Source organism: Betta splendens, chromosome 17, assembly GCF_900634795.4.
Source record: "Betta splendens chromosome 17, fBetSpl5.4, whole genome shotgun sequence".
NCBI lineage: Eukaryota > Metazoa > Chordata > Actinopteri > Anabantiformes > Osphronemidae > Betta > Betta splendens.
The window spans coordinates 12,226,595-12,238,913 of NC_040897.2; the positions used below are offsets into that span (position 1 = coordinate 12,226,595).

Consider the following 12,319-nt stretch of genomic DNA (forward strand, 5'->3'; position numbering starts at 1 on the left):
ATCCACTTATGCTAAGGGTGTTGATTAATGAGCTTTAAAAGTTTTCCTTTCCTAACTACCATTAATAACTTTAAACAACTTCTGTGAATGTGGAACTTTCAGTTCTTCTGCTTTAATAAACTCATAATATACTGCATGTGGGTTTGTAGTGCTAGTGAGGAGCAGGTGAGAGATTAAGACACCTGCTAGTTCATGCCTACACAGTCCTGAGAAGAAGTACAAGCAGACAACACGTAGTGGAAATAGTGTGGGTGGACTACAGGTGTTTAGAGGCTTTCATGGCCGACGGAAGAATTGATTAAAGAATCTACTGTTTGGACAAAGTCTGTCTCTTTGTCTGGGCTTGTACAAAAAATCCACTAAGCTCCCACTTCTGTCCTTTTGTCCTTGATCTTTCTTTAACCAAGACAATTAGTCTCATTGAGGTTTTAACATTTTCTTCAAGCCCATTACCAGGAGTAGTCAAATTTTTCAGTCTGATATGAAAATGTCTGGATATCTCTTAATTTCCCACTTCCCAATTCAGTCAAACGGGCCTATTGTGTTCTAAAGATATCTAATCATATAATTACCCTGGATGATGTAATGTGGGCCACAATTACAACTGAAAAAAGGTCATTCCAATATGTGTTTATATAATGTTTTATATGTTATTAAGGACTAAAATATTTGGCTAACTCTGTATTTACTGTTTTTCGGGACACAAAATTTGAGAAAACCAAAACATCCGATCTACAGTATGTTTTCTAAGTGGATATTTTACCACATGTACAACCAATTTAATATTAAATATGAGTGATTAGAGGGCCTGCAGGACCGGGACTTGCTGCTACATTCATATACTATGAATGTGTACGTGATTTTCCGATACTAATGTAATCAGGAAATAGTTTAAACTACACATATCCAACACATCACTTTTAGACCTTGATGTTGGTTGACAGCTACATATATATATTCTGTATTTCCTTATCATTACATGAAGAAACTTAAAATACAAACAACCCAGAGTTACTGGACTAAACAGTGTTACTGGACTAAACAGTAACTCAACTATCATACTTATTTTCTATTTATATACAACTTAAGTAGACAAACACTCACCCTGTTTGAGGTCCAGTCATAGTGAAATGGTCAGATAATAACCAGGTCAAAGAATTTCCCACTGGCTTTTAATCCTCCACACAGTCACTAGATATTTCTGGCTGACAGGTTTGGCCCGTTCATGCGTGTCCTCAGATGCGTTTTGATTCCGTTTAGCCAATATGAAAAAAACTAGCAATGAAGTTCAGCGCTTCCCGCTAGCTCCTGTACCGACATAATTTCTCTTGTTAAATGTCCAAATGTCTCACTTTATTCCTCTCTTTATGCAGTTGTAGTTTATATTTTAGGCAGAAGCAGTTTAAAAAAACAAATATTTACAAAAAACTCCTAATCTCCACAGTTCATAGCTACTTGATAAAATGCTAATGCTAGTGAGACGCCATACTATAATGTGATTGGTTGCAGACTCCTGGCTAATCACAATTTAGCACTGGCATGACGTCAGCGTTAATTGATTGGCCGATCTCTTCTACCTGGCCTCTAGGTAGATAATAATGGTAGGGGTGCAATACTTCACACGACCACACATTCACGCATGGAATTTAGGGGGCGCTGTTACACTTTTTACAAAAGGGAAACAACGGCAAGGAATAGCACAGAACTGATAAACAGGATATATATACAATGATTTTTATTATGTGTGTGCTTGTCTACATGGATTTCTCTTCATCTAAGCCTTGAATAAAATAAAATCAGATTCATTACCAGCAGTTATCAGCAGTCTAGTCATAACTGCAGTATAGTCTACAAACAGGGCATGTCTGGTTTCCCCTCTCCTCGGGGAGAAAACACCACTGCCACCTACTGGTTATGTTGGGACGCGCTGTTAATGCATGTCTTAAAGCAAGAGTAGCAGGTGTTACTTTCACGTGAAATATAGAGCTCCAGCTCCATTCAAGTCCGGCCAACGCCTTTATGTTCTTATATTACTTCCCTAAAAAGCATTTCAAAAAAGATGATGATAAAAATAATGCTGTGGTTCCACTAATGCTGTGATTATGCCTTTACTGGTTTCATCTCGCACACACAGATGTTGGGCCCACAGCAAAGAAGGCATCATCAGATGCCTCATGAATATTCATTGCAGCTATATGCATCACATTTACATCGAAACCACTCACACTTAAACGTCTGCTTTCAGTGAACAGTACTTTGCTTCAGGTAAAAATGCAGTGGAGGTGCACATTTTTATGACCTAACATCAGAGTTTTCCCACATAAAAAAGCTACTTTTTCCCATCACCCAGGGAAAAACTGAGACTAATGAAAGGCGCCTTATTCTCTGGGGCCTTTTTAAAAACACTGTTTGAGGTCAGTTTTTCTCAGCTAGTCTTCGCCGGCTCAGAAGAATCTCCACCGTTCGCTTTATCTCCTCGCAGTCCCCCCCACCTCGCTATCAGTGAGTTTTTTTTCCCCTCTAATTGCACATAATAACTTTGCATGCTGAAATCAGCCATGCAGATAATCTGTCATTCGCCCAGGGACGAAAATAAATGGTTAGATTTTATGGATTTGTATTTGAATAGAGCTTCAAATTCCCCTGAGTGCTCAGAGGACACCAGCTTAAATTAATAATCACGGTGACTCATAATGCAATTATTTATGAGTGATTAGTGCGGATTTCTACTCTCATGAGACTCTGTGGCCCGCAGGCTTTATTCCTTCTCTGCTTTATGAGCTGCTGGTGCCACCTGGTGATAAAATGTTTTGCCTTTACATGCAGCATCACAAGGTTCCGATCACTTTCACTGCATGAACAATTTTCTGTTTAATGAACAGACAATAAACAGAGCTGAGGAACCTGTACAGTGTTTGGTGTTTATGGACACTGAAGCATAGATTAAAACAAGTAGTAACTAAGAAATGCTGTTTTATATTTTATTGTGATGGGGAGTCATAAAAATGGAGGCAAACTAAAATGAAAACAATACAAAAAGACAGTGGATTTACAAAGGGTGTGTAGAGGACAAACAATACGCAGCCTTCGACAGTACAATGGTTGGCACAGAACAGAAAACAGGACATGGGACGATCTAAATTTGGCTTCGAAATAAAAAGGGAGGAGCAACGTCTTCACAAGGATCCTTCATCAAAACGGCGACGCTTCATGCTTTTAAAATCACAGAGTTTAGAATTCAGTAGCTTCATTACAACGTATAGAGCGGATGCACATGTAACAGTTTCTAGTTCTCAATTCATTCCTGTCTTTTTTAGCTTAAAACAGAAGTCATGTTTACAGAATACATGGTTTATCTTTTTAGTTTTTTTTTTCTTTGTTAAAACAAACTTCATCTCCCAGAACCACATTTTAGGATTTTTTTTTGTTTGTCTTGAGATTATTTTTCATACTAAAATATATTATTGTATCAATTCAAACTACATTAATGTACACTACAATGTGTAATAAATAACCATAAAAGAAAATATAAAAATAAGACACATAAATATAAAAAAGTCTTCTAAAACTAAACAGGTACTTTTTTTCATCTGTGAAAAGGGATCTAATACTGCCATTGTTTGAAAAGAAGAACACAGAACAAAAATAATAGAAGAAGAACAGACTAACAGAACACTGTTTGGTAAAAACAACTGAAACCAACTGGACCACATTTGCTAATGTTTGTTAACTGAAGTGCGCGACAGCCCAACACAAGTTCTAACTGTCGGAAAACAAGTGCATAAGTCTGACATTTGTTGAAAAAAATGCCTCAGTCTGCGTTTTGACTGACTGACCTTTATGGCTCATGCGTGTTTTAGCTTTTAGAGATTTAACTCTGCATTAGCAAACATTAGTTTCTTACATTTATGTAAAAAGCATTTTATTGTTTTACTATTGAGGAAGTTTACGAGGCATTTATTTATATGTAGTCAAATTCACCTTAAAAATCTGCACTGGAATAATAAGCTTTTTTGTCAATAAAATGTACATTATTCACCAACATGTACTATAGTTCTTACAATAATTGTTTAGTCAATCAGGTTTTGCTGTTTTCACCCCAAAATACCTATAATTGTGTAGTTTTATTCCAATTTGTGTTTATCATTTTAAATATCTGCACGTTTTACTTCCACGTGTTCAAACATAGCAGTAATGTTCCAGGAGCTTCCTTAAAAAACCTCTGACAATATGCTGCTGCCCTGTGCAGCTAAACAAACATTAGTCAACACGGGTCTTGCGTAAGTAACAGAGGGACGTAATACTGGCTACATGTGTAAAGAAGAAATAATAATACTGTTCAATGGCACTTTTAACAGCACACAGGTCTTGCATAAGGCTGGAGGCATTGGGGTGGAGCCGGAAACGGCCCCGTTCCTTCACATACAGTATGACTTCATATATAAGCTAGTAACACTGAAACACTGACTGAGAACTAAAGTCAAAACGAGGAAAAGCTTAGTAGGAATGGGCGCGTGCGTTTTGCAACCGCAGCTCAGCGCCGGGTTGCACAACACAGGCGCCTGATGCTGGCTTTGAGGTTGTGACTCTACGTTCCCTGATAGGACAAATTTGGTTATGGCAAACAGAAGCCACGCTCCCATCCCCGACTCCCCATCCCACCCACGCCCCCCCAAGAATACTTTGTTTTCCTTAAGGCTAACAGTCAAACTGAAAACAAGAGTAAAGCCAGCTAGCAGAGACAAACACTAACACAAAAACATCTTGCTAGCTAGTGTACGTATATAACACTGAAGGGCATACGATGCATGAGGCATGTATCCATAGGTAAACCAGGAATACTGTAGTGCAGAGGTTTTTGTTCGTATAACTCAACAAAATACTGATTTAGGAAAATTCATTGGCAATAAAAAGGTATAGAAATCTTTCTCATTTTTACAAGTTAAAATGTGTCAAACAAGAACAATATTAGTAACACTGACAAAATAAAAACAAAACGACCTGGGATGTCTCAATAACGAGTCTAACATGTTGATGGATGAGTTTTCCTTTAAAATCTGTACTTCTATAAACAAATTTAACACTGATATTTAATTTCCACGAGAAAAAGTCTGGTTTGTTTTTCATTTTTTCAAGTTCAGGCACACCTGGATTTTGTACACAGTAGTGGACCGTTAAAATCAGGCAACCGCCGTGACTTTCTTTTGATGGCAAGATGCAGTTTTGTCCTAATTATCTCACGTCTGATTTGTCCTGAAGAGCTTCTCTTTCCTTTCTATTTGGTGTTTGTCACCACTTCCTCTGTGGGTTCGGTGCTGTCAATACTTTTGTCTGTATTCGCTTCACAGTCTGCCGTTTCCTCTGTTTCCACACCTGCTGCTTCCTCCTTTCCTTCGGGTCTTTCTTCCATCTCCTCGGCCTCCATGTGATCATCCCCCACCTCAATCTCCACGACATCGCACACAACCTCGTTGTCCATGTTTTCTCTCTCCACCTCTTCCTCTCCCTCCATTTCTGCCTCTCCCATCTCCTCTTCGTCCTCGTCATCATCATCAAAGTTGCCCTCGTAGATTTCGCACTCGCCATCGTCGACCTGCACAACGCGGATGTCGTCCATACAAATAGCCTCGTCGTCATCCTCCTCCTCCTCACTGTCCCTCTCATCAGAGTCCAGTTGGGAGGGGGGAGTGGTGGTGCGGCTGTCTGACAGGGGTCCAGTCCCAGAGCTGCCGAGCTCCGACTGAACCCTGCGAGGCCCGGAGCCTGGACTGGAGCCGGCGTTTGAGCCGTCTTTCTTGCAGTAGGAGTAGCGGTGGTTCATGTGCTGCGAGTATGAGCCGGAGTGAGAGAAGCGCTTCCCGCACTTATCACACTGGTAGGGTTTCTCCCCAGAGTGCAGCCTCGAGTGTTCGATCAGGTGGTGTTTGTGTTTGAAGGCCTTCTTGCACACGTTGCACTCATGGGGCCGCTTTCCTGCAGACAGAAGAGGAGTTAGAGCTTCACTATGACGACCTGCAAAACAACTGGAGCCTAAGGGCTGTCTGGATTTCAGCGCGTACCTGTGTGTTCGTATTTGTGCCTGAGCAGAGAGCTGCCTTTCTGGAAGACTTTAGAGCAAAGATCACAGGGGTAGACGCCGTTCTCCATCCGCCGCTTCTTTATCAGCGCGGCTGAATCTGAGTCGTTCTGTTCCTCCGCCGGGGACACGGCGTCAGAGCTGCTTTCCGGACGTTTCTCTGGCTGTGAAAGGGAACAAAAGTAAAATGTCATTTATTCTGGAGAAGCCTGATTTTTACGCAATGGAAATATTCAGGTGAGGCACTTTTTATTTCTTCTTCTGTTACTTGGTAAATGTTTATGAGAAGTCCAGCATGCAGACACGAACCTTGTGGCCGTTGAGCACCACGGTCTTTGCCCCGGTGGCGCTGCCGGCTGTAGTGGCGTAGGTGTAGGTGAGCTGGGGGATGAGGATGGTGCGCTTGGTGGTGGTGTTGATGGCGCTGAGGCAGCCGACCGCGCCCTGACCGGCGATGGCCACTAGCGTCGGCAGCTGCGTGGCGGCGACGATGTTGACCGGCCGCCCGCTCTGAGGCGCCGTGACGTAGATGGTCCTCCCCTGCAGCTGCTCCTTCCTCAGACAGGTCAGATTCAGAGGATGCTCCTGCTGCTTGGCGGGAGGCGGAGGCGCGTCGCTTTCTGACGCTGCTGCCATGTGTTTGGGGAGGGAGAGGTCCAGAGGCTCTGCCTGGGAGTCTGGGGCCTCGGGGTCTTCTGGCTCGCTTTTCACAATGACAAGGTCGTCCGTGCTGATGCCCAGTGAGGTGGACTCTGATGGTGAATCGCTTCCAGATTCTGACAAGGCTTTGTTGGAGGTGTCTTCAGTCACTTCTTCCTCCTCCTCTCTGTCTGAATTCAAAGCTACTTCTAAAATGGAAATGGTGTCAGTCTTTTTGGAAACCGCTGTGCTGTCGCCGCGGTGCCTGCCCATATTTTTCCCAGAGTTCATCTTGGCAAACCACTTTCGGACGACTTCCACAGGAATACTGACCGTCTCTGAGATCTTTGCGAGCTCTTCCTCGCTGGGATTGGCATTGGAGGCAAAGTAGGTCTTGAGGAGCGAGAGCAGGTCGTCCACCGGCGGCTCCTCCAGCGTCACCCCAGCCTCGCTCAGCAAAGCAGCGAAGGAGGGGTCCAGGGCGGCAGAGTCCACGGCCTCTCCGTTGGCTGCTTTGCGGTGCTGGAGGAGGTGCAACGCCTCCAGGTTGTCGGGACAGTCGTCACAAAGTAAACATGTACTGGTGCTGATGGCTTTTGGCATCTGAGCTGCTTCAGCGTCTGAAGTCTTAACAGATTCCGTATCTGACTGCGCGGCTTCTGGCGCGTCATCCTCCGTGACGGGCACTGATTCTGGTTCTGTCTTGATGATGGTGAGGTCGGTCACCTCTGGGGTTGGGGCTTTGTCTGTTCTGGTGGGAGTAGGGGCTGCAGCGGCGGGGGTGACGGCACACAGGGGACTGCTTTTGACAACCAGTGGCGCGGGCTGGGTGGTGGCAGCGGTGGCGGCTGCAGGGCCAATGCTGTAGTTGATGATGATTTTGGTGGTGCCGTCGTGATCCACAAACGCCGGCAGGCTGATGATCTGCTGCTGCGGCTGCTGGACCACGATTCCCTGCTTCCCCTGCGCCACCACCCCGTTGGCCGTGCCCAGCACCTGCCTGAGCACGTTCCCGTCCATGGCCACCTTCAGCACATTTTGCAGGTCATTCAGGTTGATGCTGATGGGCGACATCAGGCCCACGGTGGGGACGACCATAGCCACGCCCTGAGGCAGCGGCGCCGCGGGCACCACGGCTGGCTGGGCGTTCCCTCCGTTCACGACTCCGTTGGAACCGGCTGGAGCCGCCGGGGCGGCCATCACGGGTTTGCACTCGAGCTCCACGGGCTCTGATTTGATTTGGGTGACAGGGAGCAGCTCCTGAAGGGGTTTGCTTTCAGCCTTCTCTTTGAGAGCCGTACGGGCCGGGGCGATTACGACGGGCGTGGTCTGGCCGCTGGGAGGCGGGGACTTGATCGGCGTCCGGGTGACGCCGTTGGGGGGCGGCGCGCCCACACACTTTTTACTACTAATGTGGGAGCTGTAGGAGCCTGAATGGGAAAAGCGCTTTTTGCAGTTCGAACATTCATATGGTTTCTCACCTACATGAGACACAGAGAAATAAACCCTGTTAAACAAGCATAGCTCAGTATTTAAAACGAGTAAATGATGACACAGGATGAAATAGTAAATTATAATACCAACAACAATCAAAAGAAGAAATTTATCGATTGCAGCTCATGACTGTTACCAGGACAGCAGAGGCCTAAAGTTTGGAACGGAAGCACAGGCTGTGTGTGTTTCTGTGGGCTGGTTGCCAGGGCAGCAGCTCACCACTGTGAATGCGCAGGTGCTCCTTCAGATGGTGCTTGTATTTGAAGGCTTTGGAACATTCGGTACACTTGAATTTGCGAGGTCCACCTGATCCTCCTGATCCGACTGTCGACTGGGAAACGTGGCGCTGGGACAGGAAGAGAAATTAAATCATGAGTGATGAAAGAACATACAGCAAGCTAGACAATTAGCATATAGCTATTCTAACGGTCTCAACAGGTCTGCAGTGGTTAAGTTCCCTACGACAGCTGATTAACACTGGGGGGCTCCTGAGCCCACAGCCGGGGGGCCCTGGCGTTACCTGCTCCCTGGGACCCCTGTGGTGGCTCATGTGCCTCTCCAGCTGCGAGCGGTAGGTGAAGGTGTAGCTGCAGTGCGAGCAGCTGTAGTTGTCATCGCTGGTCTCGTGGCGGTACTTGATGTGCTCCTTCAGCGAGGCATTGCGTTTGTAGCCCCGGGAGCAGTACGGGCAGGTGTGCAGCTGGGAGAAGGAATCTGGTGTGCCTGTGGTGGAGACGAGGAGCATGGAGGGTTACGCCTCTATAGGGTAAGCTCTATAGTTGAAGTCAGCTATTTAGCCACAGCTGCTTGTTTGGAACTGTAAATGGGCCATTTTATATTGTTTTATATCATAGGAGGGTGTCGTACCGTTTTCATCAGCGCCTCCTGTCTCAGCTGGGCTCTGCTCGTCTTCAGGGGCTTCAGGGTAGATGATGGCTGTGTCTCCCTGCTGGAGAATCTCCTCCACTAGAGCATCCTTCACAGCCTCCTCCTCCTCTTCTGATGCACATTCGTCCTTCACTGAAAAGACAAACGCACATACTCAGCTAAAGTGTGGATGTGTGTGATTCACTCTGGCTATTACACATGTCTGCAAGAGACACAGAAAGTTACTTTCAACAAAGCTTTTTGTTTTCATATATCTGATGATCTATTGCTTTTTCAAACAATCTTTCTACTAACAAAGCTGTTGCATCAGCTGTTACGTGTGCTTTTACGTTCCACCGCTAGAGGGCGTGAAAGATCTTTTTGAGACAAGCTTCACTGGACACAGTTTTATAAATGGATACACTTAAAGCAGTGCAGTAAAACTGTCACAGTCGTTGCTCTCTTCTAGTTTTAACACACTGCATTCTTAAATGTTAGGTTCTTTCTACAACTTCATTTAAAATGTGCTGTGTGTTATAACTTCCTTCCTTTTTATATCAGTAGTATTTGGTAATAAAATCATGACATATAAGAAAAACTAACTGGGGCAGAGAAGTTACTTCATCTTCTGTAAAACACTGATAAGAACAAGCAGAGAAGTGAAGCCAGCGTTGCCATGGATACGTTTGAAAACGTTGGTGGGATGGCTGCCAAAGACCACGCCTCTTCCTGCTGGCCGCGTCAGGGACAGGTGCAGCTGTGTGTGTGTGTGTGTGTGTGTGTGTGTGTGTGTGTGTGTGTGTGTGTGTGTGTGTGTGTGTGTGTGTTAGTCAGGCCTAAGACGAGCACTGTGAACCCTCATTTTAAACACACTCTCAGCTTCCCATGATCTCATCCAGGCGCTTTCCAACTCTCTCATCCCCCTCAGACACGCTCATCCACCGAACCTCCTCCCTTCTCCCCTGCTCCACCTTCATACTATTCTCACCTCTGCTGTTCATTCTTTTGTCTCCCTCCTTCTTTGGCTTCTGTTTGACTAAAGTGAAGGGACTTTCCATCTAAATGTTGCGCAAACTGAGAAAATCAACTGGTGGCATCGGAAAGGGAAGAAACATTTTCACTCAATCGCTGGTGCTGCTAATTTTCCACATGAGTGTCAGTATATCATCAGAATAACAGTTATGTAATAGAGAGACCAGTTCAAACCTCACAAGGTGGGAAAAAATGAAAGCGTAATTTAAAATGTTGGCTCTCGGTTCACAAAGTATAAGAAACAGGCTTTGTGACAGTAGTGGTGAAAGAGTCGAGTGGATGGAGAACTTAATGAAAAGAATGGATTATGGATTAATGTTGTTCTCACAGGTAAACACCATTCTCTTTCGTCCCTCTTTTTTTACTCCCTCTCTCCAGGTCGTCTACATCGCACTCGCGCCTCACAATGCACGTCTTTCTCCCCAGACCTACTTTAATCTCTCTCTGCATCTCTTCTCCAGAATCCCACCCCTTCCTTGCATAATTTCCCTACATCACTCCTTCTGACCAGTCGTCCGACTTCTTTCACACACCTCTCTGCATATTTTCCCACCACACACTACAATTATGCTTAATGCCTCATAAAGAAAAAGGAGAACATGCAGTAATGACGACCAGCACCCTTCATCACACACATGTGGAATATCACAAAGGAATGAAAACAGGAAATCATGTGGTGCGCACACTTACAGGCCTAATAGGACACACACACACACACACACACACACACACACACTGCACCGCTCTACCTTGCCAGAACCTGTCACTGTGAGTCCATGGTGGATTTACAAGGCAGGATGGATTGGAGCTGCAGTGCGGCCCAGTCTGCAGGGGGAGTAGCAGATTCTAATCTCTCACCAGAGGGCCAATTCAACAGCAGCTGCTGTCCATGCGTTCTCCCCCTCCTCAGACAGGGGCAAATAAAGGAGCCAGAGTCAGACAATCCAAAAATATCACGTCCAGTCTTTGAAGGGCCCCACAGTGCTGCAGCATTTCATGACTTTTCCACGACTTCGCTCCAACGCGGTGTTGGTGTTGCTTGTGTTGGCTTCCTGCTTCGTTAATGTTTCGCTAAAAGAGTGAACAGGTTGCTATCTAGTGCAGGTGCAGATGGAACAGATAAAGGCGTGAATGCGTGACTCCAGTCGAACACACCGTTAAACACCTGTACCACCTGTAAGAGATCCCACTTCCCAACCCAGCGTTGGTGCATTGTGCCAGTTTGGGTCCTGGTACATATGAACAGAAGAGGTCAACTCACAGGTCGCCCGTTCACCCAACATGCTGTCACGAAAAGGCTGAAAATCACTAAATATTTTACAACTGCATTACAACTTTACAGTTTAAAGTGCTGCAACCATCAATAAACAGTTAAAACCCGTATGGCTTTAACAAACACCTCCATCCTTATCAAAAGCACAAAGGTCTAGTAAAAACAAACGTAGTTACAGGTTTCCATGGATTTCTGTAGGCTATAGGCCGATCCTATGTACAAGTACAAATGATAAAGTATTATTTACAGTAATTTGATTTAATACGGTCTTCACTGTGTGCTCAGTCGTAGGGTAACTACCTAAAGTGTATCAAACTTCTTTAGACATTGTTTTGCTTATTTAAGCTGCTTTCTGAGTGTAGCGGTATTTATGAAATCACGTTATGACCACGCGGGACTCTATTAAATGCATTTATATAATCCTCCTTTCTAATTTTACAAATTCACCAAAGCAAACAATAGCTTTACATCAAACATACAGCAGTAATATTCTTCAGTTATGTGCTGCACTTTCCTGCTTGCTAATAATATACAGAGGATATGCTCACGTCAGGCTCTAATAGGAGCAGCAGCTCGTGTACCGGAGCAGGAGGTCTACTGGAGTTAAAGAAGTTACTCTGTGATGTAAACAGTTTGGGTTCTTTTCCTGAACAGCAGCGAATTCAGCAAATCTCCTTCGGATAGTTAACGGCTAATGCCATCCAGAGCAAAGAGCGCACCGGCTCTGAAGAGGGGCTTCAAATGATATCTGGAGGCAAAACAAATGTAAAGAAGGCGAGAGGCAAGTGAGGCAGACTAACACAAAGAGATGAAAGGGGATCAGTGGCTGTGGAATAACAGGTACACGGGAGGGAAGGGAGCGAGCGGAGAGGGGGGGAGGAAACAACGGGAATGGGAGCGAATGCTCGTGAGTGCTGCTCACACCATGTAAGGCTTTA

At 45.1% G+C, this 12,319-nt stretch overlaps 1 protein-coding gene across 5 annotated transcripts in view; it reads right to left on the reverse strand.

Moving 5' to 3' along the window:
* Window positions 1–2,967: 2,967 nt before the first annotated feature.
* Window positions 2,968–12,319, reverse strand: part of LOC114844508 (zinc finger E-box-binding homeobox 1-like) — a 33,690-nt gene continuing 24,338 nt past the window's right edge. For all 5 annotated transcript variants that reach the window (XM_029131946.2, XM_055503555.1, XM_055503556.1 and 2 more), the window contains 6 exons: window positions 9,077–9,229; window positions 8,730–8,932; window positions 8,429–8,555; window positions 6,386–8,196; window positions 6,060–6,240; window positions 2,968–5,973 (listed from right to left, as the gene is read on the reverse strand). In XM_029131946.2, coding sequence (XP_028987779.1) covers window positions 5,276–5,973; window positions 6,060–6,240; window positions 6,386–8,196; window positions 8,429–8,555; window positions 8,730–8,932; window positions 9,077–9,229 — 3,173 coding nt within the window. In that variant the 3' untranslated portion in view covers window positions 2,968–5,275. The remainder of the gene's footprint in view (window positions 5,974–6,059; window positions 6,241–6,385; window positions 8,197–8,428; window positions 8,556–8,729; window positions 8,933–9,076; window positions 9,230–12,319) is intronic.